Below are 27319 nucleotides of genomic sequence, written 5' to 3'. Positions count from 1 at the left end.
AAATTTGCACTAGAACTTCAAACTGGACATCTCACACGTGAAGTAATGTTTTATAAACTGATGAGTCTAAATTTGTAAGCGGGACTACTTGTTGACCTGTCCAGGGTGTTTCCTGCCTTCTGCCCACTGAGCACCGAGACCCATGACCCAGGAGGATAAGCAGTGTGCGTGGATTGCGCGGAGCAGAAAATGCAACCAACTTCTAAGACTGAACTTTGAAAATGTGGAAAAATATCCACGAAGATTTCTTCACAAAACTGAAAGCAAGTCTCTCATAAAATGGACACTGTAATAAAGAAACAGTGGGCAAACTAAATAGTGTAAATGTGATATTATGTGAAGTCTATGAAGTTTTCTGTTAAATATGTTTGTTGCTTTCGTCCTGATGGCACAAAATGAATAACTTGTACTTAATGGCTGATACTGAGTGGAAATCAAATAAATGACTGTGTGCGTTAAAAAGGTTCCTCACACTCACATCTCATTTACAAAAATGGTCCATCAAAGAACCATCGATTAAAGTTCTTTAGGTAATAGCAGTTCTTCGATAGCACTGCTCTGAAGAACTCTTTTTAGCTGTATAATTTTAAGAGTATATTTGATCCTTTTGAATTTGAATTCTGTTGGATTCTTAGGAAAGGAGCTGTACCCTGGAGTGGTTCTTCATCCCACCTGAACTGGTTTTGTGTTTTTTCCTACTCTAAATCACCTGATTCAACATGATCTGCAAAAGCAATGAAAACACTGAGCAGAGCAGCTGGGCCTCCAGAGCTGGGAAGAAAACAAACACTGGAGATCACTGATCTGCCAAACAAGCGCAGTAGGAAAAACACGGCCGATGAACAGAGCGCACGTTTCATTTTCCACTTTTTCCTCCTTTCTCTAACATTGTTGTCCACGTGTGTGCGTGCGTGCGGGTTCACCACGAGTCGTCCAAAGCTAACAGCACAGCGTGCTTGTTTGACCAGCCTGGTTTGCATACGCGCTGCCTGGAAGTGCTGATGTCAGAGGAACATGGCAGCAGATAGGACCCAGCAGAGCGCGTCCCCTCGCCTCGCCTCGCCTCACCTGTGGCCGGCCCGGCCGGTCTGCACTTTCCTACCTGCAGCTGGCCCCTTCGTACCGCTCTGAACTCGAAACTCGCGCTCCTTCCTCTCCTGAACGGCCAAAGGCGATGTGGTGCTCGCGCTCGCTCTCGTCGTGCACGCTGCCGCCGCCACTGCTGCGGTCGTTGCCGCTCCTGCTCGCGCTGCTGCTGCGCGCCTCGCGCGGGGAGCTCGTGTTCCGCTGCCCGAGCTGCACGGCCGAACGCCAAGCCGCGTGCCCCAGCCCGTCGGACGAGTGCGTCGAGATCGTGCGCGAGCCCGGCTGCGGCTGCTGCCCCGTGTGCGCGCGCATGCAGGGCGAGCCGTGCGGCGTATACACCCCGCGCTGCGCCAGCGGACTGCGCTGCAACCCCTCCCCCGGGGATCCGTACCCGCTCGAGCAGCTCATCCGGGGTCTCGGGCGCTGCGAGAGGAGAGGGGAGCCCACGGTCAGCCACGGCTTACCGGACATTTCCACGGAGGACGGTGAGTGAGGGAGGGCGGCCGAACACTGTAGGTGCTCCTCCAACACTGGTAGTTGTAGAGAAAGTTTTGCAAGTTCTGACCAAAGTATGTGCAGTTATGCTTACATTGTGTATAAGGTGAGTAGGAATGTGGAAGAATAGTTTGTATAGCCATGTCTAAACAGTGTAGTAATAAAACAAATATATATAATGTATTTAGGGCATGGGTGAAGTTACATGCATGGGGTGTGCATAGTTGTGCATACAGGACTGTACTAAAGTCAGAGACCACCCTTCATTTATTTAGTCTCCAGCCACAATGACCATCAAGTACAAGTTATTCATTTTTCTGTCAGGAATAAAGCAGAAAACTCCACTGTGGCCTCAACAGCTGAATATAACACACTTTTTTTTCTGAATTTTTTTGTGCCCACTCCTTGCATTTGTTGCAGCTTCCATGCTTTTCGGGACGCTTGCTGTCAATTTTAAAGATGTCCGCAGGGATGTTTTTCCACATTTCCAAAGTTCAGTCTTAGAAGTTGGCTGCATTTCTCGCAATCCAAGTAATCCCAAACACATTCAGTGATGTTGAGGTCTGGACTCTTGGGTGGTCAGTCCACTATTCTGAGAGCGCCAGCAGCTTCTTTGTTTGATTTGCATGTGATCTTTCCTACTTTTCTCAGTGAGGGCTTCTTGACAGGTGCACATCCTTTCAGACTCATCATGTTGAGTTGTCTTCTAACTGTGGAAGGACAGAAACATTTGTGGATGTGCCTATGAGAAGCTGATGTGCTTGTCATCATGGGTTTCAATGAACTTAATGGTTGATGCCTTTGTGCTGCTGCTTCACAGGAGGCTTCTTGAAAGGTGTTTTATATTAGATTACTGTGCCTGATCAGCCACTGGCGAGTTTTATCCACAAAATAAACACGTCACCTGTTGAGCCGTCAGCAGTGTGACTTTCTGCCCATTTCTTTGACAGTTTGCTGCCTGGTTTAGCCACTCACTCTCACACAGCACCCACAGTTTCACCTCTTAAACCCTTTTTATCAAATTAATATTCAGGCATAGTCAAATAATTGCCTGTTTAAATCACAGTAATATCAGTGTTTGCACAATGTAGGCACTGTATGTTCTGAACAAGAAAGGTCTACCCACGATTGTGCCTTCTAGTATGCTATTTCTTTCTTTTAGTAATAAAAAACAACTTAAATAAGATTTTTTTACTTCTAAATGAACATTTATTGAAAGCAGGTTAACTTTAATCTTCTCAGCACGATGAGTAGTCAGCTTCCATTACTTTTGCTTTGCCATGCAAGCTAAATGTGCAATCTAAGCTCTTAGTGAGAAAGTCTTTTTTTTTTTTTTTTTGGTAATCGCAACGACTGAACTTTGCCAGAGGCATTTGCTTTGAAACAAATTGGCTGCCATTATCATAATACGCTGCTGATTTTCCAAAAAATCAAAAGGGGGAAAGGCTAATGTAGTTTGGCAACGATTAGCGCAGCGGACTTTGAGCTCAGTCCAGCCTCTCATGTGAATCTGCCCGCTTGCAGTGGCTGTGATGTGTCTGCACGAAACTGCGTATTTTGGGATGCCCCAGAACTCCAGAAACTGGACCTGGCAAAGCTGCAGGGGTAAATAATCTGGCTCCATCAGACCCAGTGACTCAGATCTGCAGCACAGAAAAGCTGTTGCAAGGTCAAACAGCAAAATAGAGCCTGCTAAATGAATGCTAGATGAAAATTGCAGCTTAGATAAAGTAGGAAAAAATATGCTGAAGAGGACGTTAGTGAGCTGAGACCTCTTCATTTTAGTTCAATAAAATTAAAGCATACAGAGTTACAGCTGCACAAAGTTTTGCTGCAGCAGTGCACTTACTTTAGCAGAATGACTTGTTTCTGGAAGAATGATGAGTTTCATTCTTATTTGAAGAAATAATTCACTGAAAAACAATGTTCCCTTTACCCTAAACACAGTTAATCGGCCCAGAGATGTTTGGTGTCTGGAGTTAGATTGAACCGAAATTAATGTGAGTTGTTTGCATTTTTATCTATTGGGTTGAGACAAATAAATGCAAATAAAAGAAAGCAAAAAAGTATGGCGACATATCCTGGGTCTAGGTTCTGACATCTGGCATGACATGTTTGGAGGGCAGCGGTAAGTAATGTTTGTTTATGTGAGCTCAAGCTCAAGTCAAAGTCAGCGATCTGTCATCAGCCGGGAGACACTAAGAACACTGCAAAAAAATATTGAGAGCACTCAAAATTTCAAAGCAGCATGATGCTCAAAGTTTTTTGAGTTTTCTCAACAGCAGAGTTTGTAACCCCTTAAATGGCCAGGGCTCACCAGCAGACCCATAGTTTTATTATACCCCTGAACCAGTTTGCACAGAATTTTCTGTAGATGCTGACTAATAATCCTTAGTATGTAAGAAATCTGAGATTTTAGATGGTTAATTTGTTTAACTTAGATTTGTTTGTTCATGCAACATTAGACTGACAATATAGCATAACATTTTTTAAAAGGGGAAACAACCTGCATTACATTTACATCTATTGGAACACCATCATACAATACTGTTAGACTGAGGCCCAATCTTATTTCTTATTTTCACCCCTACCCTTTGCTTTCGAGGGTCACCTCGAGTTACAGGGTGTATTGGCTGAAATATTGGCAAAATGGGACCACTAAGTGGCAGGGGCAGGGAGTGAAATGGGATCGGGCCTTACATTCTAATTGTATTAGTGAGGTAACTAGCGTAGCATTAGGAGTCTTATTTAAGGACGTCTGGTTCTCTCCAAAGCAGACAATTGAAACCTCAGTTTGCTGTATGGGGGCAGCTGTGTTGCCCACTACACCATTACAGTTGTTAGCTAAAGACAATAATTTACCTATTAAATACTTGTTGAGACAAAATGTGTGTGACAGTAAAAACATCACCATCTGGGCTTTTGTTTGCAGTTTGTATAGCACAGCAAGTAACACCTCTGCCCTCCAGCAGGCTGGGGTTTGATTCCGTGTCCAGGCAAGCACATCATGCTGCACCAGTAAGCATCCCTAAAAAGACTCCTAATGCTACATAAGCTTACCTCTTTAACATGATTAGACTGGAAGCCATGCTGGATGAGAGTGTCTGCCAAATGCTGAGGCTGTGTTTATATCTGAACATTTCATTGCCAACATAACGTTGGACAAACAAACAAACCCATTTAGATTAAACAAATGAACATTAGCAAAGACGACTACATAAGCAGCTGTTGAGAAAGCTGAAAGAATGTTGTCTTAGAATTTTGAGTTCTATCAACAGTTTTTTATGGTTTCTCGACAACTAGGAAGCAAGAGAAGCAGTCAGTATGTGTTAGGCATATATTTCAATGGTGGAAGTGAACGAAAAATGAATCATCAGCTAAAGCTGATGTCATCAGCTGTCATGATTGTGACAGGTCTAATTATATCAGATTCATTGATCCAAAGCAAAATTAAAGAAGCAAACTTCGGACACCAAACACGTCTTGGCTGATTGACTACGTTTAAGGTAATAGGAACAATGTGTGGAAAAAGTTTTTTTTTTTCCCTCCAAATGAACCCATAAACTGTCAGTTTGGAACAGTATCAGTGTTTTTATGTCTTAGTATGTCCAGTCAAAGGCTGACTACCATGGGATACTAAGGTCACTAAACTGTGCTAATGATATTTCAGATCTCCTTTGGAGGACATGACTTACCCATGCAATGTCAGTAGTATGTGGGTTACAAATGAATAGCATAGTAATGTGGCATGTTGAAAAGTGGAGTATGAAGATTCACACAGTGACTGAGTATCCTGTAAAGCATTACCTTATTTCTGCATTTAGACTCAATTTAGCATCTTCATCCCTCATAGGTTTTCCCTGGGTGCTTCTCAGGTTATAGGTCTAGTGCAGTCGACTTTTGTGGCCCTGCGCCTGCTCTACTACTGGAACCTAAGATTGTTTTAGGAAAAGATTTCTCTGGGCTGATCAGGCTGCCATACACAAGATGTTTTTTCTGGGGTTCTGTTCCTAGAATTGGTCAGTGCTTGGTGGAAGTGGGAATTATGTCATGCTTGGTTTGTTTGGCACAATTCAGTTCAGTTCACATTTATTGACATTATTCTTACACAAGTTATTCGGTGTCCACCAGAGCACAGTGAAGAGCCTAGGTCTTATGATATTGTCAGAGTTTCTTAGGAAAAGCTTTGCACCAGAGGGTCTCTGGCACCAGACAGCAGATAGTACAAAGCATAGATGTAGCTCATAGGAAGCAACACAGAGAAGTACTGTTAAAAAACAAGATCAGGTTAATTTTTTTCACTATTCAGGTCAACATCACAAACAATTCAAATCACTTTTACTGTCACATCACATTCACACAGGTGAAAAGGGAGTAAAAATCTTCACACTCTCTCTCTCACGTTCTGTTTATGCACATGCACAAATCGGGAAATCCGAAAGAAATCCGAGTATACGTGCACTGAGAAATCTGATTACTAAGCTATAATCCATCTTTCTTAATTTGATATCTTAATCAGATTTCCAGACCTAACTCTGATATAAGAAGTTGGAGTATGCTGTTTACATGACTGTTTGACAAATTAGAAACTGACAAAATCCAACTGTGATCGGATTATTAAGTACATGTAACTGCTCTAATTGAAAATGCCAAATTGCAACAGAAACCTATTGCTCAGTATGATTAATTCCACAATGGACAGAAGTTGCTCTAAGAAAAAAAAGAAGGGCAGTTGTATTTATCAGTGTTAAATTACTTAATTACTCATATGTCAATATGCTGGAGTTTTCATTACTTCAGCACTTCAGCTGTCAATTTTTAAAATATGCTTGTTAAACCATGACGTTATCTGTTAGTTTACATGCAGATAATCAACAAATGCCAACTAACAGTTTTAATTATAGTCTGTAAATTGTGCTGTCTTTGGTTCAAATTTTGAGAGCATTGCTCCACCTGTAGTCAGCTTTGCTCATGTGCCAGATCGCTGATTTGAGCATGACCCAACAGGCAAAAGAGCCTGCTGGGTGCAGTGGCTCTGGCAATGGCATGATTTCATCATTGGCCAGGTGCCTGTTCAGATGCCCTTCTCGTTGACCTTCATCTTGTGTTCACTGACCAGTGATCAGTCGACCACAGTGAAAAATCCAATGCAAGATTTAATTTTGTAGTCAGTAGATGAGGCAGTAGCTTGGTGTTCAGCCTCTTGGCAGGAAAATGGAAATGTTACTTGTTTGCGATTGATGACTAGTCCCCTTCACATATATTGCCAAATCTTACAGCTTAATGTTTGTGTATCATAATTTAAGTGATCCTTGTATATTAGAATTAAGTTCATAAATAGATTATAAACATAGCTTAATTTACAAGAACCAGATGTCAACTTTACTATTTTGGTTTCTAGATCATTGATGTCTTCATTCCATGTTTACAGCAGAATTATTTGCCCCATGTTTAAATACGCTGTATGTCCAGTAGATTGTAGATATCTGCTCATTCAGTGTCTTGTCTGGAATTAAAGGCATTAATGGGGATTTTGTCACCCTTTGCTGCAGTAACAGCCTCTACTCTTCTGGGAAGCCTTTACACCAGATGTTTTGAGGATTTGACTGTATTTAGTTAGGACTCTGCCTGATAGAAAACTAGAAAACTCATTTACCACTGGTTTAAAAACGTGTTCTTCATTTGTTAATTTATTTCATGCAGACCATACAAAGAACCTAATATCACAGGAACATGATTTAACTTTTAAACATGTTGAGTGAATTTATATCCTACATAAATACCATATTTGTTATAACAAACATAAATGAGATTGTTGTAGAAATATAGCTCGATAGTTGAACATGCTTGATGCTATAGGCAGGTACTGTATCATGCCTGTAGAAAATATAGAATGGTATATATATTAGGGCAGTGTCAGGTTTCACATGTCGAACAAAACAGCTTCAGGTCTCAGGAAAAACACAAATAAAGTCATGTCTCAGCTCTTGTGCATCAGGTGTAACAGGTCATTTCAAATGGCTTCAGGGAAAAAGCATCAGGTTAAGCTAAGCAGCCTCAAATGGTAAAATCTCTACAGTTTTATTCTTTATTACTTGTTATTTATTAGCCTAATTGCAGATTCATGGCTAAATATAAGATGACCATGTACTACAATCACACCTTTTGCTGTTTAGCTTTAACTTTTTTATATTTTTTTATTTTACATAGATTAAGCTTCAAGCCATTGTGCTTCTGTGTCTGCTTCAGAAACAGGAGATAGTGCAAAATTACCAGGTGAAAGGTTATTATGAGCATTTTATTTAAAAAAAAAAAAAAAAACAAAAACATGATTACATGCAAAAAGTCTACACCTGACAGTGTGACCTTCCATACCACTGCAAAATAAAATTCATTTGAAATTAACAGTGTACTAAGTTTTCTGACACTAATTTCTCATCAGATTGAATGAGATTTACCTTTGTGCTGTAAAGCCTGTCCCACCTTGCAACATATGTTAAAAACTGAAATATATTCCACATGGTTACTTGAATAACAGGACTCCGTTACCAGCACAGGCCTACATTCAGCCATACAAGCTTTAGTGAGGTCAAGAAGTGATGTTGAGTGATTAGTTCTGGATCACAAATGTAACTCTAACTCACCCCACAGGTATTGTTTCACTCCAGAGAATGCAGTTCTACTGCTCTACAGCCCAGTGCTTGGGGGCTTTATACCCCTCTGTACAACACTTGGCATCGAGCACGGTGACCTAAGACTCACATGAAGCTGCTCCAGAGCATCTCATCCTATTGCCAGTTCTTCTCTGTAGAGATTATTCAAGCTGTTTGTGTGCACTTGAACACGTGTCAGCAATACATGCACCTTACAGTAACTGAAAGCACTAATTAGAAAAAATGCTTGTATACTGTTGAACATATAGTGTAGTTTGCACCCGAAACCTTAAAACCTAATGAAGAATTCATGAAAATAAATGTACATTTGCAGTTTAAAAGTTTGGAGTCAGTTGTCATATTAGTAAATCTTATTTTATTTTGCTTGTGCACATTAAAATATTATAAACATGTCAGATAAAAGTATCTTTATAGATGTTATTCAATGTTTCAGGCTGTTTTGTCACGTTACCCTGAAATTTAAAGACATTTTTGATGTTTGACAGCTTTCTTGATTATTGCTACACCTCTGTTAATCATTCATTTATGCATGCAGCTACAACAACAAAAGTTGTTACTGAAAGCAACAATTCCTACTTTTTGAATAGTAGATCCTTCTCCCAAGTTGAGTTTTTGCTTTCCAGTGTGTATGGTCTGTTTGCATTTCTTCTTTTCATTGTTTCTTTCTTGGCGTGTGTACTGTGATTGCCCTCAAAGGCCTGCGGGGGTGTGATGTGTTGGCGCCTGTAACCCCCACCCCCAGCACCCCCACAGAGACTAATTAGAGTGGGGATGCCTTGGGTGGTGGCTGCATGTCGGAACCTGTGACCCCAGAGAGGCTCCTCACGGGCAGCTTGACTTTACCTTCGCCTGAAGGCATTAGGGGCGTCAAGAGTATCAGACATGCAATGGAAGTAAACGCCAGCTCTCCATCTCCCCCAGCTTTCTTGAGCGGCCCACCCTCCCCCTCTGCAGTCTAGAAAGGAGGTTGAGGAGGGTGTGTTCAAAGTAGTGCTCTCAGAACGGCACGTCCAACTGTCTTTTTTACCTCATGCTATAAAACTGACTCAAACCCTTGGGTGCTGTTACTCAGGGATGAAAAGTTGAAGTGTAAGCAAGGCAGGTGGTCTGGATTTACTGTAAAAATGCCCTTTTGTCTTTTCATTACAAGCAAAGACGTCTGCGAGACTGCAGCAGTGAACACTGCAAGGCAGAGCTTGTGTTTGTACCTATGTTCACATTCTAGTGCATGACCAGTGCCCTAGTGCGTTGTTTGACATAGAAACAAACCCCTGACATGAGGAAAAGTGACCACTTTTCAACACAATTACAATAAGAAAAACATCTCAAATATACCCAAACCTAACTTTTATCATGACAAAATGAACTAATGAAAAGTACCAAGAATATTAAGAGCTAATAAACTAAAACAAAAACAGTACCAAAGCCAGAATTTCTGGAAGCATACCCCGCTATGATATGTAGTTCATTTAGAACAATGACAATCATATTTTACAATTCACAATCATACAGTTGCTTCATTATCAATCACTGAAGCAGTGTTTAATTAATACTGTTGAGATCTGTGATTTTTGTTGACCATTATTAAAAATTTAAATGACTAAGCATTAGAAAATGACAATAAAATAGCATAACTTTAGGTTGATATTACTGTTTATTTGAAGATTTCAAATCGATATTTGTATGGATTATAAGCTTTTCATATTGGTCATACCCTAGCATGTCCAATGTGGGTCTCGAGTCTCTGGGGATTACTAATGAATGAGTTTATCCTTGTTGTTAGCTTCAGGCATTACACTTTACAGAAGTAAACCCCTACTCAAAACCTATCAGGTTCAACATGGCTTCAAGAAATAAGCCTTTCATTATAGAAAAACCTTCAATCTGAGTGAGAGAACTGAAGTTCTACACACAGTAGATGCCGCATTATAGTGTATGGTCACCATATTGGATGGCAAGTATGCTAGATAGCATACTAGCCAGTTGGAGTTTTAGTGCATGTTAAAAGAGTGTAATCTGTTACTTACTAAAACTTCAGCTAGCTCAGCCGGCAACTTAGCTTTAATAGCTGTTGCACTAGCTAGCATAAATGCTGTCCAAACCAAATCTATTTAAATCTATCTAACCAAACCAATTTAAATGTTAGCCAACTGTTTCAAGTTGTTGTCCCTCTTTTCTTGGAATACAGCTTTGACCCCTGTAATCACTTCTGTTCTTCAAACTGAAGGTCCTTCTGAAATGGAAGGCTTGCTGTTTTAAGATGTAGCGAATGTGCTACACTGCAAACGGTGGGAGAATAGCATTACAATGACTGTGTGCGACCATAGTGACATGCAGAGTCACACACAGAACTTTACGTTTTTCAGCCATTTATCACATTAACCCCTTAAATTCCCAGGCTTATTACATACTAAGGTTTATTATTCAGGGGCTTCAGTACAAACTGGCTGAGCCATTCTTAGGTTATAGAAATGTGTAATAAAACTTTGGGTCTGCTGGTGGGCCCTGGTCATTTAAGGGCTTGGGGTTGTTGGTCCCAATTTAATCTATTTTGATTGTGTTGTTTTCTGAAGATAAAATTTCACAAGCCTGCAATTTAGTATCCATGTCAAGTCATGAGTCGGTTAGCATGCGGCTCGAGTGAGACCTGCGTCCGTGTTGCTGACCCAAGTCCCCATCTCTGCCTAACACATAAAAAGACATGAACCTAGTGTGGGAAGAATTATGATGTCTTGCTTAAGTATAATCACTGTGGCTGTGCTGACAGTGTAAACTCGTTTTTAAGCCTTCCATGCTTGCGTAAGATAGTATCCAACAAACTCTACATTTATGTTAGGGGTTAAAAGTTGGCTTTGCAGTGTCTAGGCCTTGCTGTAGTTTTGATATCCAAAGCTATGCAATTAGAAACACTGTGCTTTTAACCCCTTGAAACACCAGGCTTATTACATATACTAAGGCATATTATTCAGTAACTTAAGTTATATAATTCTTAGGTTATGTATGTAATTATTAGGTTATTTATGTAATAAAACTGTAGGCCTGCGTAAACAAAAGGTAGCTGAAAGAAATGTTACACATTTAACAATCTCTTCCCACACAAAGGGTACCTACTTGTATTTCAGCATACTTAAGTGCTTTTGCACTGGCAGAATGTCTTATCAAAACGATTTGCCAGACTGTGCTTGTTCATTTGCTTACTTCAGAGAGGGGAGATGTTGAGATGTTTACAGCTTTCATTTGATTTAAAAACCACTGTATATGGCAACCCCCATCCAAAATATCAGATGCCTAGCAACATCTCAGATGTGTTATCTGCTCAGAGAGCTGGGTGGGTGTGATGAAGTTTTGTTGCTCAACAGCTTGTTAAAAGCCTCAGCTTTGGCAGCCTCTGACAGGTAGAACACAGTTACTATGGTGCCAAAAAGAGATCAACATTACGCTACAAAAATAATTCCAACAAGTTGATGGGCATTTGCCTGGAGCCAGACCTTTCCCTCAGAAAAACTTGAAGCTGTTTCCTCCTCCGAGGCATATCACAAGGCTGAAACTAGGTCACATGTATTTACCTCATCTTGACTCACAACACACGTTTCTTTTTTCTTCCTTTTGTTTCAAGAAACACTATCAGGAAGCACTAAACACCTTTGTCTGTTTAACCTTGGATATGCAGTGAGAGCAGTTCCCAAGAGACCGGAGCAGTGAACCACTGTGTGTTTTCATTTATTTTCATGCACTTTTAAACCGTCACATTGATACAGACACATTCAGTCGCACTCCACATATATCCATCATTTGCCTGTACAGACATTTCTCCTGTGCACACTGCTGCCTCGGTTCTGCCTCCAGCGGGTTTCTGATTTATGACCTCATACTGCTACTGTCTCATCTTTGCATTTCTAATTACAGATAAGACAAAGCAGAACATCATGCCTGTTGGAGGAAAGAGGCTCTCAGCAGGTAGCTCACCCTCTGGTAAACCGCAGGCCAGGAATGCTTTGTCAGCAAAAACAAGAGAACATGCTTCTGTCAGCCCAGTAAGGCACAGACCATGATCGGCAGAAGTACTTTTTTACGTAAGACTAAGTTGATTCTCAGAAGTTTTCCAAAAAGAGGCCTGCAATGGTACTCACACATCTAGGTGTTGTTTTTATTATGCACCACGGTGATATATTTTTTATTGACACTTTGCTGTGGGCCATGTGTATGACAATTATTAATATGTAATTATATAATAATTACATAGTTACATAACATGTAACAGAACTTGAGAAGTAGAGAACTATGAACAGCTCTCATCAGCTGTTGAATGCTCTGACTTTCTCTGTCCATTAAGAAACCACCACTAAAAGTGGTCATACATGGAATTATGCCCAAAATATCCTAATTATAGCTTAAAGGCTCAGACAGCCCCATGTTTTGCCTCTTAAAGCTGGGATATAATATTGAAAGTGCATGTTGGCCACAGCAGGAGGGCTTCCTGTACTGACTCTTTAAGGGAACACGCTGCTTTCCTTACCAGTGTTCTTTCACCACTGTAAAATAGTGAAAGAAGCATACCTGAGTTACTGCGTGATATGTTCACAGACGTTATGTATTAGAAGAAAAATGAGTCAAGAGGTTTTCATATGACAGTGATAATATGCAATAGCAAATGTATTTGCATATGTATGTGTGGTTCATGGTGGTTTAAGAAAATCACCAATAATGGGTGTCTTGGTTCAAGTTTGGTTTTACAGTGAAACACATTTTATAACGAATATTAGCTATGTTAGCATAAAAAGGATTTTTTTAATGAAAAATGTTTTTTAAATGCTTCAGAAGTCATCAGTAGTATTTTATCATTTTTTTTCCATTTAACTTAAGCTGATAAATTGTTTGTTGATACCTGAAATATTGTGAAAAATGATTTTATTGCTCGCATAAATACTGACACAAAGTGACTTTACAGTCTATATTGGCGTTTTAACCACACCAAAACAAACACTATATATATATATTACACTTTTCACCCTTTCCTTGTCACTATTTACTCTGTCTCTTGTCTTCCCAGATTTTGTGTTCATGGTATTGGAAAAATAATTATTAATTAAATAATTTATTAATACTTAATCATTTAAAAAGGCACCACTCAATACCTACTGTAATAGAAGGCAAATTATTATTTTATATTATTTTATTGAGTAACAAACAAAACATGAAACTATTTTTCACATTCAGCTTTGTGGTTGGTGTAGTATAGGGGTTAACTCCTCTGCCAAGCACCCTATGCTGAACCAATCCTTGCTAAAATCATTATGTAACTTATTATGTATGTTACCACTAAAACTCAATTGTTGGGTAAAAATGATCAAGTTGTAAGTCACTCTGGATAAGAGTATCTGCCAAATTGCTGCGATTGTCATCTTTGTGTTGAATGTTGAACAACAACATCCAAAATTCTATACTCATTGGTCACCTGTGGACAACGTTTGGTGCTCTTTTGAAAGTGCTTAACACAGAAGTTGGCACTGTTTCAGCTTAAACTTGTGGTATAAATGCTAAGTAGTGCATTGAGCAAGCTAGGCGAGTGCTTCTCAGTTGCTATGCGTGTCGCTCCACAGACAACAATGAAAAGAAGTGCACTTAAGAGAGTTTGAAAAGGTGTCATCTGAACAATCCTTTAACCTCCCATTCCCTGTCTTCTGTTCTTTGGGAGCTCCTCTTGTTGAAACCACAATGTTAAACGGACGGTGTTTAGTGCTTCCATTATAAGGCTTATGTTTCTCCCCTTTAGATCAAAGGATAACAGTTTATGAGAGTCGAGACAAAGGCTTATGTAAACAAGGTGTAGAAATAAAGCTGAACTGTGAATAAATATCAGCCTTTCAATGAGCAGATGTTCTAAGCTTTCTGGCTCAGTACAATGTGATACTCTGTTTTGAAAGTTGTGCGCTGTGACTTTCAAGTAGCCATAAAGTATGTTAGGAGAGACAAATTTGCCATGACAAATATACCTTTCCAAACACCTCAAGGATGCTGTCCTGCGCACACACACACACACATACACACACACCATTAAAAAAATTAGCTCGTACACTTTTCTAGGGTGTCTCCATATGTACTGGACAAAAACCCTGATTAAAGTCATATGCTTACATAACTGAACAAGGCAGGAATCAGCCAGCCTTTCAGGCATCCCAGCTGTCTGTGTTTTCCTTCCATTACTTTTTCATAGTACAGGTCTGGCAGAGTGTGAGACCTCACTGGAGCCTGTTGAGAAAAACAACATGGCTGCTCCACTCTTGCTCCATAACTTGTTATTCTGACATACAGAGCTCAGCGGGATGGTAAAGACTTTTCTTCTGTCAATGTTTTACCAGAAGGGTAAACTGTAGACAGGTTTCAATCAATGTCAGTGTCTTCTGGCTGCTTTCCCAGCATGCTGTGCTGAGGGACTTGTGGGAGAATCTTTCAGCACTCAGGGCTTCAACAAACCAAATGTGACCCAAGCCTCTCTACAGTTGTGCACAGATGTATATGTTATGCATGTGTGTTTTTTTTTTTTTTTGAGTAGATACAGCCTTGAGTATGGAGCTAAATACGTTCTGTACACATACTGTTACATGTAAATGTGATGTTGTATAGCTAATAGATGATGAGTGAATTGTGTTTTTGTACCTTTAAAGGATACATTTGCTTTATTTTTATTTCTTTTTGTGGTTCTTCTGAAATATTATCAATCTATTTAATTGTGCTCTGTGTGCAATGTACAAGACAGTTGGCTTTTTAACACCATAACAAGTTTTAGAATCACAGTAGGGAAGCCAGTCTATTTTGCAGGCTTGGCGACCCTGTGAGAATGTCATTGTCCACACCCAGACTGCACGGCCCACACACAGAGAGGAAGAGAGGAAGGGACTTTGAGTAGGAGGTGTTGCTGGGCAAGGGCCAGGCACAGGAATGTGAGCAAAGAGAGGGGATGCTTTAGTATCTGCGTAATAGCAGGTGTCCACCATTGAGCACACCCGCCAGCAGTTTCTGAAATGAGGCGATCTCTGGAAAAGTTGCCTGGCAGTTTCGGACACTATTCTTAGGCATGTTCCTCATGGCTGGGTGTGAAACACAAGGCTGAAGTGACTCTGGCTGGACGATGTGCAGAGTAATCGTGCTTCTTCACATTGATCCACTCTGGCACTCAGGTCCACGCTTATGTCATGCCAGCCGGCATTTCGGGCACGTGGCCCACGGGCCCAGACACATTGCAGACAATGATGAGATCACAACACTGACCGCTGCCCGCGGCCTCAGCCCAGCAGGAGAGCAGGCCAAACAGCCCTCCAGAGGCCCAGTGACCGATTGACAGTGCAAGTGACATTAGCAAGAGTGACATTCAGCAGCGGAGCCCCTCGAGGGAATACATGCACACTGCAGTCCAGAACAAACAGAGAGGAGGAATGCTTCATTATGATGGTAATTGCATCCTGATAGTCCCCTGATTAAAGGAAAAAATAAGCAAGCATAGAGGATCCATCAGTGCTAGGATGGGACAGAGACTGAGATCACATACATCTGGACCCATAAAAACACAGTGGGGATGGTTCCTGCTGCACCAGGCCACAGGAAATGATCAAAATGAGAATCCAAGTATATTATTTGAGGTAGCACCAAACATAGGTTTGATCTGAATATTACAAGTTTGAATTTTCTGTTTAATGAGGTTCTCTTTCCAAAAAAATAAACTGTTTGCAGTTTAACAGTAAGCTAAAGGGGGTGAGTCCAGAGAGAGTCCCTATACTACCTATAGTGTAGTCTTGTTCAAAGTAGTGGGTGCTGTGACTAGTTATTAGGAACACTAGCCCAGCAGACACATTTTAACAAATACTGTATGAATCAACAGAAAAGTGACAAAGGAAAAACCAACATAAAGTATCTTACTGAGGTGGGGGCACCACAACCTGCCAGAACAGCTTAAACACACCTTGGCCAAGATTCTACAAGACTCTGGGACCATACTGGAGAGATGAAACTCCAAAAGTTTCTTCCTCTGTTGGTATTTTGAAGATGGCAGTGGAGAGTGCTATGTATTACACAGGACCTCCTCACTGTAGGGTCATGGATTTAAGCCTGTGCTGTTCTCTTGGTGTAAGTTACACACACACACTTACCCACTTGTGGAGAATAGAGTGAAGAATGACTCATCTGACCCTTTTTTCCACATCTCTATAAACCAGTTTCTAGGGTTTTTGCACCACTAAACTTTCAAATGTGCCTTGGTCTTTGTAATTAGGAGTTTATGCACTCCAACTCTACTGTAATATTCCTCTCTGTGTAGTTGTGGATGGACTATTCTTGACACAGTCTGGTCATGTCCTGTAATGATGCTCTCAGTCACTGAAGCGCCTGCCATCTGTGCCTTAATAATGAACCCTCTTTCAAAGTCACTTAGATCTTTCCCTCTTGCTATCTTTGTCCAACATTGAGGTCAACTGGGTCTGCTCAGCATATTTATACATGCCACAGGGCATAAAAGGATGTTAATGGTTTAGCTGTATCATGCAGGACACTTGACTGGAAGCATCGACACTAGTTATGTTTATCCACTCTTTTATTTAGGTTTTTTTCTGTATTTAAAATTTCATTCTGAATGCTAACACAGTCATTTATTAAGTATTTCTACTTCAACTAAAATCCTTTACAGGACAGATTTAGATAAAACCTACAAGGCAAGTTATGTTGGCTTTAACTCATTGGGATCTGTGAGGGGCCAGGCAAGAACCTGTGTATTAGAAAGGTTTTTTTTTTCTGAAGAACTTTAATATTACAATGAACAAAATTCTACAGGAGTGTTAACATCCCTCGATGTCCCAATCAACCAACCTAGCAGCAGCTCAGAATAAAAAAATTACGTTATACTTTATCAGGCCTATAAATGTGTTAATTAAAAAACACTGAAAAACTTATTTACCATATTTTGCAATGGATTTGCACAAAATATCTCAATTTTTACAATGCAGATACACATTTTGCGTACATTTTAACTTTGCATACAATTTAATGATCAAAAACGCATCTGGTACTCTCAAAAAAACAATAACCTTTTATCAACACCTCAGTGTCTTGAAAACACTTTGTTGCATTCTAATCATTCTACTTTCAATTTGTTTTATTAAATGTTTAAACCTGTAACGGTGAGCGAGGAGGCGGACGCACATGCTGAGATAAGCGACTTTCATCATGGGCAAACCCAGGGTCACAGTCAAAACGGTCCAAGGTCAATGAGCCAACACGGGAAGAACGATAGTTAGACATGATGACAAACAATAAACGGATTCAAACGGTCCAAACAACACGTCAAACGAACAGCACGATCAAACTAATCGAACAAAGCAAACAAATCAAAGACCAGTCAAGACAAGGAGCAAACACAGGGCTTATAAAACAGGGATAACGAGGGACAGGTGAAAACAATCAGGGGCGGAGTCAACAAACAAGGGGGCTGAACCAAAACAAACGCACATGGAAGATCCAAAACACAAGGACAGGACTGGGAGGGGCCAATAGTGACAAAACCATTGATGTTTGCAACTTAAAAGACGTATTCAATGGTGCTGTGTGGTACAGTTCCATGTTAACATTGCAGTAATTTATCATGACAGTAAGCTATTATTACAGAAAGGATGTTGAGATGAGTTGATTTTCCAATAAAATCCTGGCAATAATTAAGTGTGCTGTCTTGCACTTTTCACCCATTTCCAGTTCAAGCTAAACACACTTTCAGTTTGTCTCTGAATTCAAATACAAATTCAGGTAATCCTGTCTGTTGAGCAAATACAAATAGCAGTGGCTCTGAACCTCCCAACTGCCCCTACAATGAAAAGTGCCTTTGAGTGGGAGGTGCTACTGGGCCTGATCCAGGAGTGTCAGTGTAACATTTGTGACAAGTAAAGATATGCGCTCTCCAAATGACCACCAATTTCTCTTCCAGTTAGTCTCGCCAAGAGTTATCTACAGCCTTCTAATTTGCATTATCTGTGCAGAAAGAGTTCAGCTTAGCAGAGGATAAGATGGCTTACACAAGCTCACCTGTGCTTGGCTCAATCTGCTCTGTGCAGATGAAAGACTTCTATCTCCTCTTGGGCCTCTCGAAGTCAGGAACTCTCATTAAGACCCAACTATTACTTTGTTTCTACTGCGCTCTGATGATCTGCCAAAACCCCCAACTCTAATTTGAGCAAAAATGCTTCCACTCCTCCACTAAAGTGACACTAAAGTAGCAGTGAGCAGAGCCATTGTTGATTCTGTAGCTCCATATTCTTTTCTAAAAATGTGTGTATTTCTTTTGGCCTCTGTTAGGAGAAGTATACGGCACAAGGTCCCCATATCAGAAGAAGCAGACCAAAGATGCTAACTACTGGCTCAAGGAGACTGCGGTCAGGCATCACCAGAACGAACAGAGGACCAAGATGATGGTCAATCGTGTGGATGAGCTCAAAACCCCTCGGCCCAGACAGGTGAGAGTCCCTCAGGGTAGAATTGCTCGTGACCTGTTACACCTCTCAGCCCTGAGGGTCCAAATGATCTATTTAAGTGACTAGTGGTTCAGTCTAAAAGCAGCAGAGAAAGTGAAACAAAGCAAACAGAGCCTTGGATTGACCTTGGCTGGCATTGTACTTAGTACAGTAGTGCCCTCTTCTGGTTATCACACTCACACACAGTGCACACATTCACTTACTTACACACACAGCTTAGGTACGTGCACTTTCTGAGATAAACATCTATCTTTGTGATAATTTAATAAAATTGATGATTCTGCTGAGAAGAGTGCTTTTCATTGTGCTTTTTTATTATGCATTAGTTTATAAAAGATGACGGCTGATTGTACAATTCACTTTAAATATGAACAGATGTAAGTGCTCACTACATTGGCTGCATTCAGGCTGTTCTCCATAAAATGTTTCTGGGAGGCCTTCTTCGTTACTCAGTAACTACTGACTGGTGACAGCAGACAGTGACAAATGCATTGCTAAGGGAGAACAAACACTTGGCATCTTTGCAGAAATTATATGAGCCAAGCCTTATCATGCTGGTATTTCTGCAACTTGCCTTTATCAGCTTTGGCCATCATGCATAGCTACAGCAAGTTAATTAACTTTTCTTGGAAGTGTACCATGTCTTACCTGGACCTTTAAATCTTCAGCCAGCTGACCACTGCTGCATGACTTCATCCCAAAACAGCACTCCCACTATGGCAATCTACCCTTCTCTGGCCATATCTAACTTGTTTCACTCATTTCTTGCACAAGCCATCATTTGTGGTCTTCTTTTCAAATAACCATTTGGCCAAGATGAGTCCTCCCAGTGCCTTAGTTGCTGAGATATAGCTTTGTTCACTGAATTGGATAATTCGTCTTGGAAAATTACAATTTTATGATGAATCATTTCATATAAACGAAGGTTGAAACTGCCAGCATCGCCTTCACAAATGAGCATAGCCTGTACAGCCAGCCATTAAAGGGGAATTCCATCCACTTTTGACATTTCTGTAAGCTGCAAAGTCATGCGATTGTAAAAGATGATGCATTTAAAGTTAAAAAAGTATGTAACCAGGTTAAGTTGAAATGTTGAGTTGGTTGAACTTGAAATAATAAGTTAACACATGTAAAACACAAATTATTCTACTACTGCTGCACAATGTTTCACAGTACAAAGTGGTTTGTTGTGAAATGCTCTATAGTAGAGATACTTAGTGAATCAGAGTTGCATTCAGAGGAACCAGATGTCTGAACCCTTTCATACTCTTTAAAGCTACCAAATAATGGGCTATTACATGAAATAGTTAGGAGTATGTTGCCTGATACATTCTGAGACAATTTTATTATAGGTTTGACAAACTTTTGGGCATAAACCTTTTTCCCCCAGTGCTTTCTTGTTGAAGAGGTACATTCAGGATAACAAGCCAAAATACAAAAGAAATGTGAATTGTATTTTCAAGTAAATGACACTGAAGTAAATTCTCATTAGCTGGACTAATTATTCTGTGTTACCCCAAAAAATTTAAATATTGGATTTACTTAAAGATGTCCTGTCAATTGATTCCATTTCACTGTGCTAAGGAGTTTTTAAGATGCCTAATTAAGTAAAATGTATTCAGTAAATTGAATTAAATCACACACGAGTAATTTCCAATTAACTGGACTGTTCATTTTTATGTATTCATCTATATGTGTATTCAATGTATACGACATTCATCTTAGGGTAACCATCAATATGGTTGTTTTTCTAATTAAAACATAAACTTTACATATAAAACTAGGTCCACTGAGTATTTTTGAAAATAAAATGGCTGTATTTATTCTGTGGATGTTTCAACCCCTGGTTCCACCACTGTAATGAAGATTCAAGCTAGTATTATTCACTACAATTCACCATCTCACATGAAATGTTTTGAAGTCACATGAAAGATATACCATACCATGTGTAAAAAAACAATGATATATGTGTCCAACTTTCTCCCTTTGTTTAATACCGTATAATAATAATAATAATAATACATTATACTTATATAGCGCTTTTCAAGAACTCCAAGATGCTTAACTGTGTATGTTACACCAGAAATGGCTAAATAAAAAGACATTTAATCAGACTATTAGCAAACAGCAGATACAACAACATTATTAGCATGAATGGTATAGGCTTTATCAAATATGTTGAAGGAGGATTCAGAATTTGGTAATGCCTATCCATCACCCATCCCCTGGACAGCAGAAACTCTATTAGAATGTCAGGCTGACGTCATTTGTGTTGAGAGCTGGGCCCCAAGTGCAGTGAGCGCCCTGCTGGAGAGCTTTTCATCCACATGATATGGATAAGATCCCTGGCAGGGCTCACTCTTGGTACCCTCTTATCCTGGGCCAAGCATCGAGCAGCCAGAATGGGGGGGGGCAGAGGGGAGGTAGGTAGAAAGTGAGAGGACCCTTTGATGCAGCTGCCTTTCCTCAGCGAATGAGAGAGAGAAAAAGAGTGAAAGAGCAGAGAACTAGAGCTAGCAAGAGATAAATATCAGCTATGTTTCATGAGGCTGCCGAGCTGGTTCTTATCTTGCTCTGTCTTGTGTGTGTATGTGTGTGTGTGTGTTTCTGGCTGAACAGAGTCAGTGTCAGCAGGAGCTTGATAAGGTGCTGGAGGAGATCTCTAAAATGACCTTCCATGACAACAAAGGAACCCTGGAGAACCTGTATGAACTAAAGTTCCCCAACTGTGACCAGAAAGGACACTATAATCTAAAACAAGTAAGTGGTCACTGCAGGCACCCAATATGCTGCAGCATAGAGTGTCTTGAGAGGAGTGTTTTCCAGCAGTGGTCCTTGAGTAACCCTGTGCTGCATAATATGGTGTGTTCCCTGCTCTATCAACTAATCATTTAATTAACAAGGTGAAGTGCGTATGTTAGAGCAGTAATTCTCATGCTGGAATGTAGAGGGTGAGGTCATTTTGGGGTATGGCAGAATACAACCCCCCCCCCCCCCCCCCCCCCCACCCCTACACACCTTCTAAGCCGCTTCTCCTTTTGGGGTTATTGCAGAATAGTCCAAAGGAAAAAAATAAAAAATAATGCTCATCCAATTGAACACATTCCATTTATAGATCTATAGATTATAAAACAATCTGCTGGAATATTTCCATTTACATGCACATTATAAGCAATCTGATCCAAAATTATGCTCTTTCATACAGTAGATGTTACCGTAACAACGAGAAAGGCATTTGCAGAGCTTTTATTCTTCTATTTAAAAGATTATTTACAGGATTACGCACCATTAGTTCCAATTGGTGTATACATGGACATATTCTTTTCCTATTAATGCATTATTAGGCTGTATATAAATGTTAATGGAATATATTAAAAGCAGCAACAGAGGTAAGAATGTAGCATGTATTACCAACAGAAGTGGATTACACAGCCAGTCTTCTAGTGCTGTGAAGTTCGTATTGCCTATGCTCAGAAAGTAAAGAAGATTGTTGTAGCATGTTTCAGGAGAGAAATGTGAAGACGTTTGAAGAAATTTTGGGCAAAATGTGAGAGTGAAATTTCTGAACCAATTCAGTGTCTCAAAGTAGGGGGCAATGGTGCGTTTGCCAACATTGTTGGACGCACAAGAAGCCTGTCATTACAGTAAGTACAGCTCAAAAGTCCTCCACATCTCAAATTAACCCTGTAGATGTGTATTTCGTGTGGAGAGAACATGATGTGGTAGTAATAAACAAAACCTCTTGCAAGGAAGAAAAATGTTTCATTCACTAATGATAGTATTTCCCAAGCTAACCTGTGTTGCTTGTGCTATTAATTGCTCCTGATGTCAAAAAAACTAGAGAGAAAATAAAATCGTCAAGTATAACTATACCCAAGGCAGCCAAGCCGCTTAATCCATTCAGTGGATCCGACACACACAGTCTGTATGGCTATCATCACTTTAACGCAGTGTTAGAGTTGCATGAGGCAATGTACAACCTCTCATCTACACTGGTTGCACAATTTGGCACGAAAACACGACAGAATGACATGGCAATTAGAGCTGTCTGAAAAACCAGCTCCCACACTTTCGGAAGTAAGGGTGTTTTGTCAACGCCAAGGTGACAGCGTCTGAACCCGGGAGTTACAAGGTCATAAAAATGTTTGCTAAATGACTGTCGCCAGCCTGTGGGGAGTTTAGACATTGTTTTGCAATCAGGCCCTATTTTCTTTTCTCTATCCCTTGCATGTCCTTGACAGAGACCCACATTATTTTTAGAGCCAGAACAACAATATGAGCTATCTGTATCAACATGAAGACACGTAGTGTTAGACGGCGGAGGTAAAACGGGGACAAATCTACCCATGAGAACCGAACGAGTGCATTGTTTTGATGCGAAAGCTCTGTTCCCAGGGCTCAGAAAACTTTACTTCTCCAACCTAAATTGTTCTGTAATCATCTTGTTCCTCTTGTAATTACTGTAACTGTCACTTTTTGTTCTTTGTCACTGAAGGAAAAAATTGGAAAGTCTGTTTTTTTGCCTATTTTGGGTCCCTGTGTAAGCTATGTCCAGTTCAATTATGACCTCATTTTGGGAGTGCTCAGTGGGGGTCGGAGAGCCATGCTGTGACAAATGAGGCGGGTACGGTTGCTCCACCCACCACCGCTCCCTATTTATCACTGTACCAAGTGCTTCATTTACCCCTTCAACTTTAGGCTTATTACTCGGTTATTAATCTTCAGACATCATTCAGTTACTACTATAAATTATGCAGTAACTACCATGAAACTTTGCAAGTTATGTAGTTGAGAGTGAAGAAGTGTGAATCCACATACAGGCTCTTTAATCTGCAGCAATATTATGCAGTTATTATTATTATTATTATTATTATTATCATTGAAGTTTAGAGACTTAACCCTGAACCCCCCCCCCACCCACCACTCTCTCCACCTCTTGTGTTTCAGTGCCACATGTCCACCCATGGGCAGCGGGGCGAGTGCTGGTGCGTGAACCCCCACACTGGCGTCCAGATTCCCTCCTCAATCAGGGTAAGGGGGGACCCCAACTGCAGCCAGTACACCGGCGGGCCTGAGCTGGAGCCCCCCACTGGCCTGCAGAAATAGACATGCTCTCTCACCACCGGGGGGACGAGCAGAGCTACAAAACAATGAGACCCGAAGCTGGAGAGAGGCGTGCATGCGTATATTCCTGTGTGTATAAGTGTATAAAATGTTTCAGTCCCTGTTTGATTCGCATTCTAATTACATGGAATAGAAAGAGCTGCATGTCATGGCACATGAGGAAAGCCGAGACAGAAGACAAGGACAGAGTCCTATTCCCCTGTAACTTTCCCACTCATAACTGTATATCAAATTTGACGATGAGAGACTTGCACCGGGTCCTCCCTTTCCTGAACTTTATCATACTTTACCCAGTAAGCACTGGTACTAATGGTGCTAACATTAAGCCCAGATTGTAAAACAGTAATCGTAGCTTTCTGGGTTTGGCTCAGTCCATCTCATTTCAGTCCACTTTTACTTTTGGAGCTGTGCTAGCACTTGTTGGGACCACTCAGTACCTGCACTGTTGCTTTTCAAAAGAAGCTGAGCAGTAAATGTTCAGCTAAACACAATGGGATGTGTTCTAGGCTAACCAATAACCTAAATAAGCTAATTTTAAAATAGAACAGTGTACTTTATTTGCATAAACTTCATTTACTCCTTTTTCACAGTAGTTCCATGTGCAGTGAAACCATCAGTGCTGTCTACTTACATTCATAACCAGTCTTTCCCTACCGCTGCCTCTTCTCTGTGATTCCCCCTCACCCACCCCTTCCAAAGCCTGTGGAGCTGCATTCTCTGTAGTGGAGAGGCCTTGTCTCCTGTCTGCAGGGTGTCCAGAGGATTGGTTGTGTGGCTATGTGTGTGTGTTTGTGTGTATATATATGTGTAGGGAGCGTAGCCACTGTTGGCAGCTGATAGACCTCTGCCCGCCCCGCCCCAGCCCTCATCCTATCCAATTCTCCCCATCCAGTTATGCGGAGAGGAAAAAAGGGGTGGAGTGGTATGATGGGTTAGGGTGGAGGGGGCACAAGTGGTTACTAATGACGTGCTGACAGAGGTTGAGATTAGGACACACGGCTGACATTGACAAATGCAATATTAAGTGGGTTAAGGGCCTATAAATAAACACAGGTTTGCAAATGTATGCCTGCAATGCAGATGGACCAGGCTTTACCTAGCTGCTCTACAGTCTCCCGGGGGTTGGGATGGAGAAAGGGCCTGAGAGTGTGTGGGGGGTGGTGGTTGGGGCTAGTTGTACAGTTGTGTGAAGGGAGGCCAAGTGGTGCACAGGTTGAGCGGGTGTGCTAAGCTTGCCCTGTCAGCAGATTTCCCACCTGGTGTGATCCGTTTAGTACAAGTGGTGCTCAGCAGGTATGCAGGGACCAGACCTGCAATTGCACTTAATGAGAATTCCGATTACGTTTGATTCAGCCTGTGAAATATGATCTTGCTTGTTGTCCATCAGTCTCTCTCTCTCTCTCTCTCTCTCTCTCTCTCTCTCTCTCTCTCTATCTCTCTCTCTGTGTCTTTGTCTGTCTATGAGCGAATAGCATTGAACTGCTCAAAATGACTGCATCCAGAAATAGCAGCTGATTAAGCTTGATCGATTGTAAACAAATGCGGCACAGCTCCGTACGAAAAGCTCAGTATGAAAAACCGGACTTCAACTGCTCGGCTCGATTTGGACCTTGTGAGTTTGCCTCTCAGATAATATGTTAACCTCCAGTAACTCACATGGCATTGCCATGTCCAGTGCGCCTTTAAAATGAGCTTTCATTGATTTCCTTTTTTTTTTTAGAGTATTTTGGGGCTACAGACCAGCTCTCTTAAATCCCTCTCCCCTATTGCAGGCTTTGGGTGCCAACAGAGAGATTGCTGAGACACTGCCTGTGCGTTTTCCGTTTGGGTTGGTTTCTGAAATAGATTGCTGCCTGCCCTCCGGTGGTACAGTAAATTTTACGGTAGTTTGAGCCTGGCCTAGTTTGAAAACAAAGCGAAACCAATCCCTGTGGTTTTTGGGCATATTGATTTCCCAGAGTTGTCCTAAAGGGCTGAAAGAATGTGTGTGTGTGTGATGGTATGAATGCGTGTGCGGAGGGGGTTGCTGTGCCACGCCTGCAGCCAGAGGACAGAGGAAAGCAGTGTTTGCCATCTGCTGCAGTGTAAAACTGTCAGAGCCGCTTGCTGTGTTTGATGAACCTCATATAGGCGACAGGGGAAATTTCTTAAGCAAATCAAAAACACCATGTGCCATGCCAGCCTCTCACATGCACTTACTTTTTTTTCTATTCTTTTTGTAACTTTGCATGTCACTGAGTACCGGGAGGCACTCCAGCATCAGATAGTAAAATAGCTTTACTCTGTTAACCGCCAAAAAAGCAGTGTGCTTCTTGTGTCTTCTTATAGAAATGGTCAGTGAATAAAAGTGCCTGCCTGTAATTCAAAAAAGGGAAGCCATAAATGCATGTGAAGCAGCACGGTTTGTCATTTATTACAGAACTTTAAAATATGATTAAACAAGTTACTTTCAAAACTGTTTGTTTTTCTTGTCTCTTATTTGTGTTGCATACTAAAAAGGACATAAATAATCACAGTTGTTTACGTTAAGCTTACTTTGAGCTATACTAATGGTTCAGTGTTTATAACACCAGACACATACATACGCCTTTCAGATGACTGTTTTATTTATGCACATTGTTGATGATGGGCTTTAGACATACAATAAATATCAATGCTATATTATAATTAATGCCACCTTTATTATTGTTAGAAATGGATATACAGTATATTGGAATGAAACTCTTCATTTATAAAGGTTAATTCGAACAGTCTTTATAACACTTGCTGAGATGAGAATAAATGATAAAATGACCAAAGCAGCCTTTATGACACCTGACACTTGTTGGAATGAGCTTTTGTAAATGTTTTTCTAGGTTTATGTCAGTTATTGTGTCATGTAGCCTTACTAATACTGCCCTTCAATAAAGTGTTATCCAGCTTTTTGATGGAGTGATTGCAGCTGAGCTGACAGCTAGTAGGTGTAACTAAGTAACATAGAACATATGAAGTCTAACTGAAGCACATAGCTTATTTGCTGGAACCAAAATGCAAATGTGCAAGATTCCACATAATCCATTAATAATTACATCATATTTGTATAATTTACACTAATAAATTCAGTTCAGTGGTTATCCAGACGTGAGTCAATGCATATGCTTAAAGTGCATGAAATATTGGTAACACTTTATTTGGGGTGGTCCTTCATAGAAGATTAAGATTATCAGTAACGCATCTGAAAACACTGAAGTAAATATCTCGTAGATGTTCTGTTGACTTTAGTGACATTAAGTCGATATTTTGTTAATGTTATTTCCATTACGCAAAACTTAACTTTACCCAAAACCCTAACCCAGGCCCTAATCATAATCCTAATCCTAACCTTAACCCAAAACCTAACCTTAACCCTCATATGTTTTTAACATGACGTTACTGACAGTCTATTGAGTGTGT

The 27319-nt window shown here is 40.6% G+C and overlaps 1 protein-coding gene across 1 annotated transcript; it reads left to right on the top strand.

Annotated features, from left to right (window-relative positions):
- Positions 1–810: 810 nt before the first annotated feature.
- On the top strand, positions 811–26345 carry igfbp2b (insulin-like growth factor binding protein 2b). The gene is made up of 4 exons (XM_017691593.2): positions 811–1571; positions 18588–18745; positions 21383–21523; positions 23711–26345. Exons 1-4 carry the CDS (start codon positions 1175–1177, stop codon positions 23867–23869), a joined length of 855 nt encoding a protein of 284 aa, XP_017547082.1. The 5' UTR covers positions 811–1174; the 3' UTR covers positions 23870–26345.
- Positions 26346–27319: the final 974 nt, after the last annotated feature.

The sequence above is a fragment of the Pygocentrus nattereri genome, chromosome 6 (genome assembly GCF_015220715.1).
Source record: "Pygocentrus nattereri isolate fPygNat1 chromosome 6, fPygNat1.pri, whole genome shotgun sequence".
Classification (NCBI taxonomy): Eukaryota; Metazoa; Chordata; class Actinopteri; order Characiformes; family Serrasalmidae; genus Pygocentrus; species Pygocentrus nattereri.
This window is presented reverse-complemented; position numbering and strand designations above follow the sequence as displayed.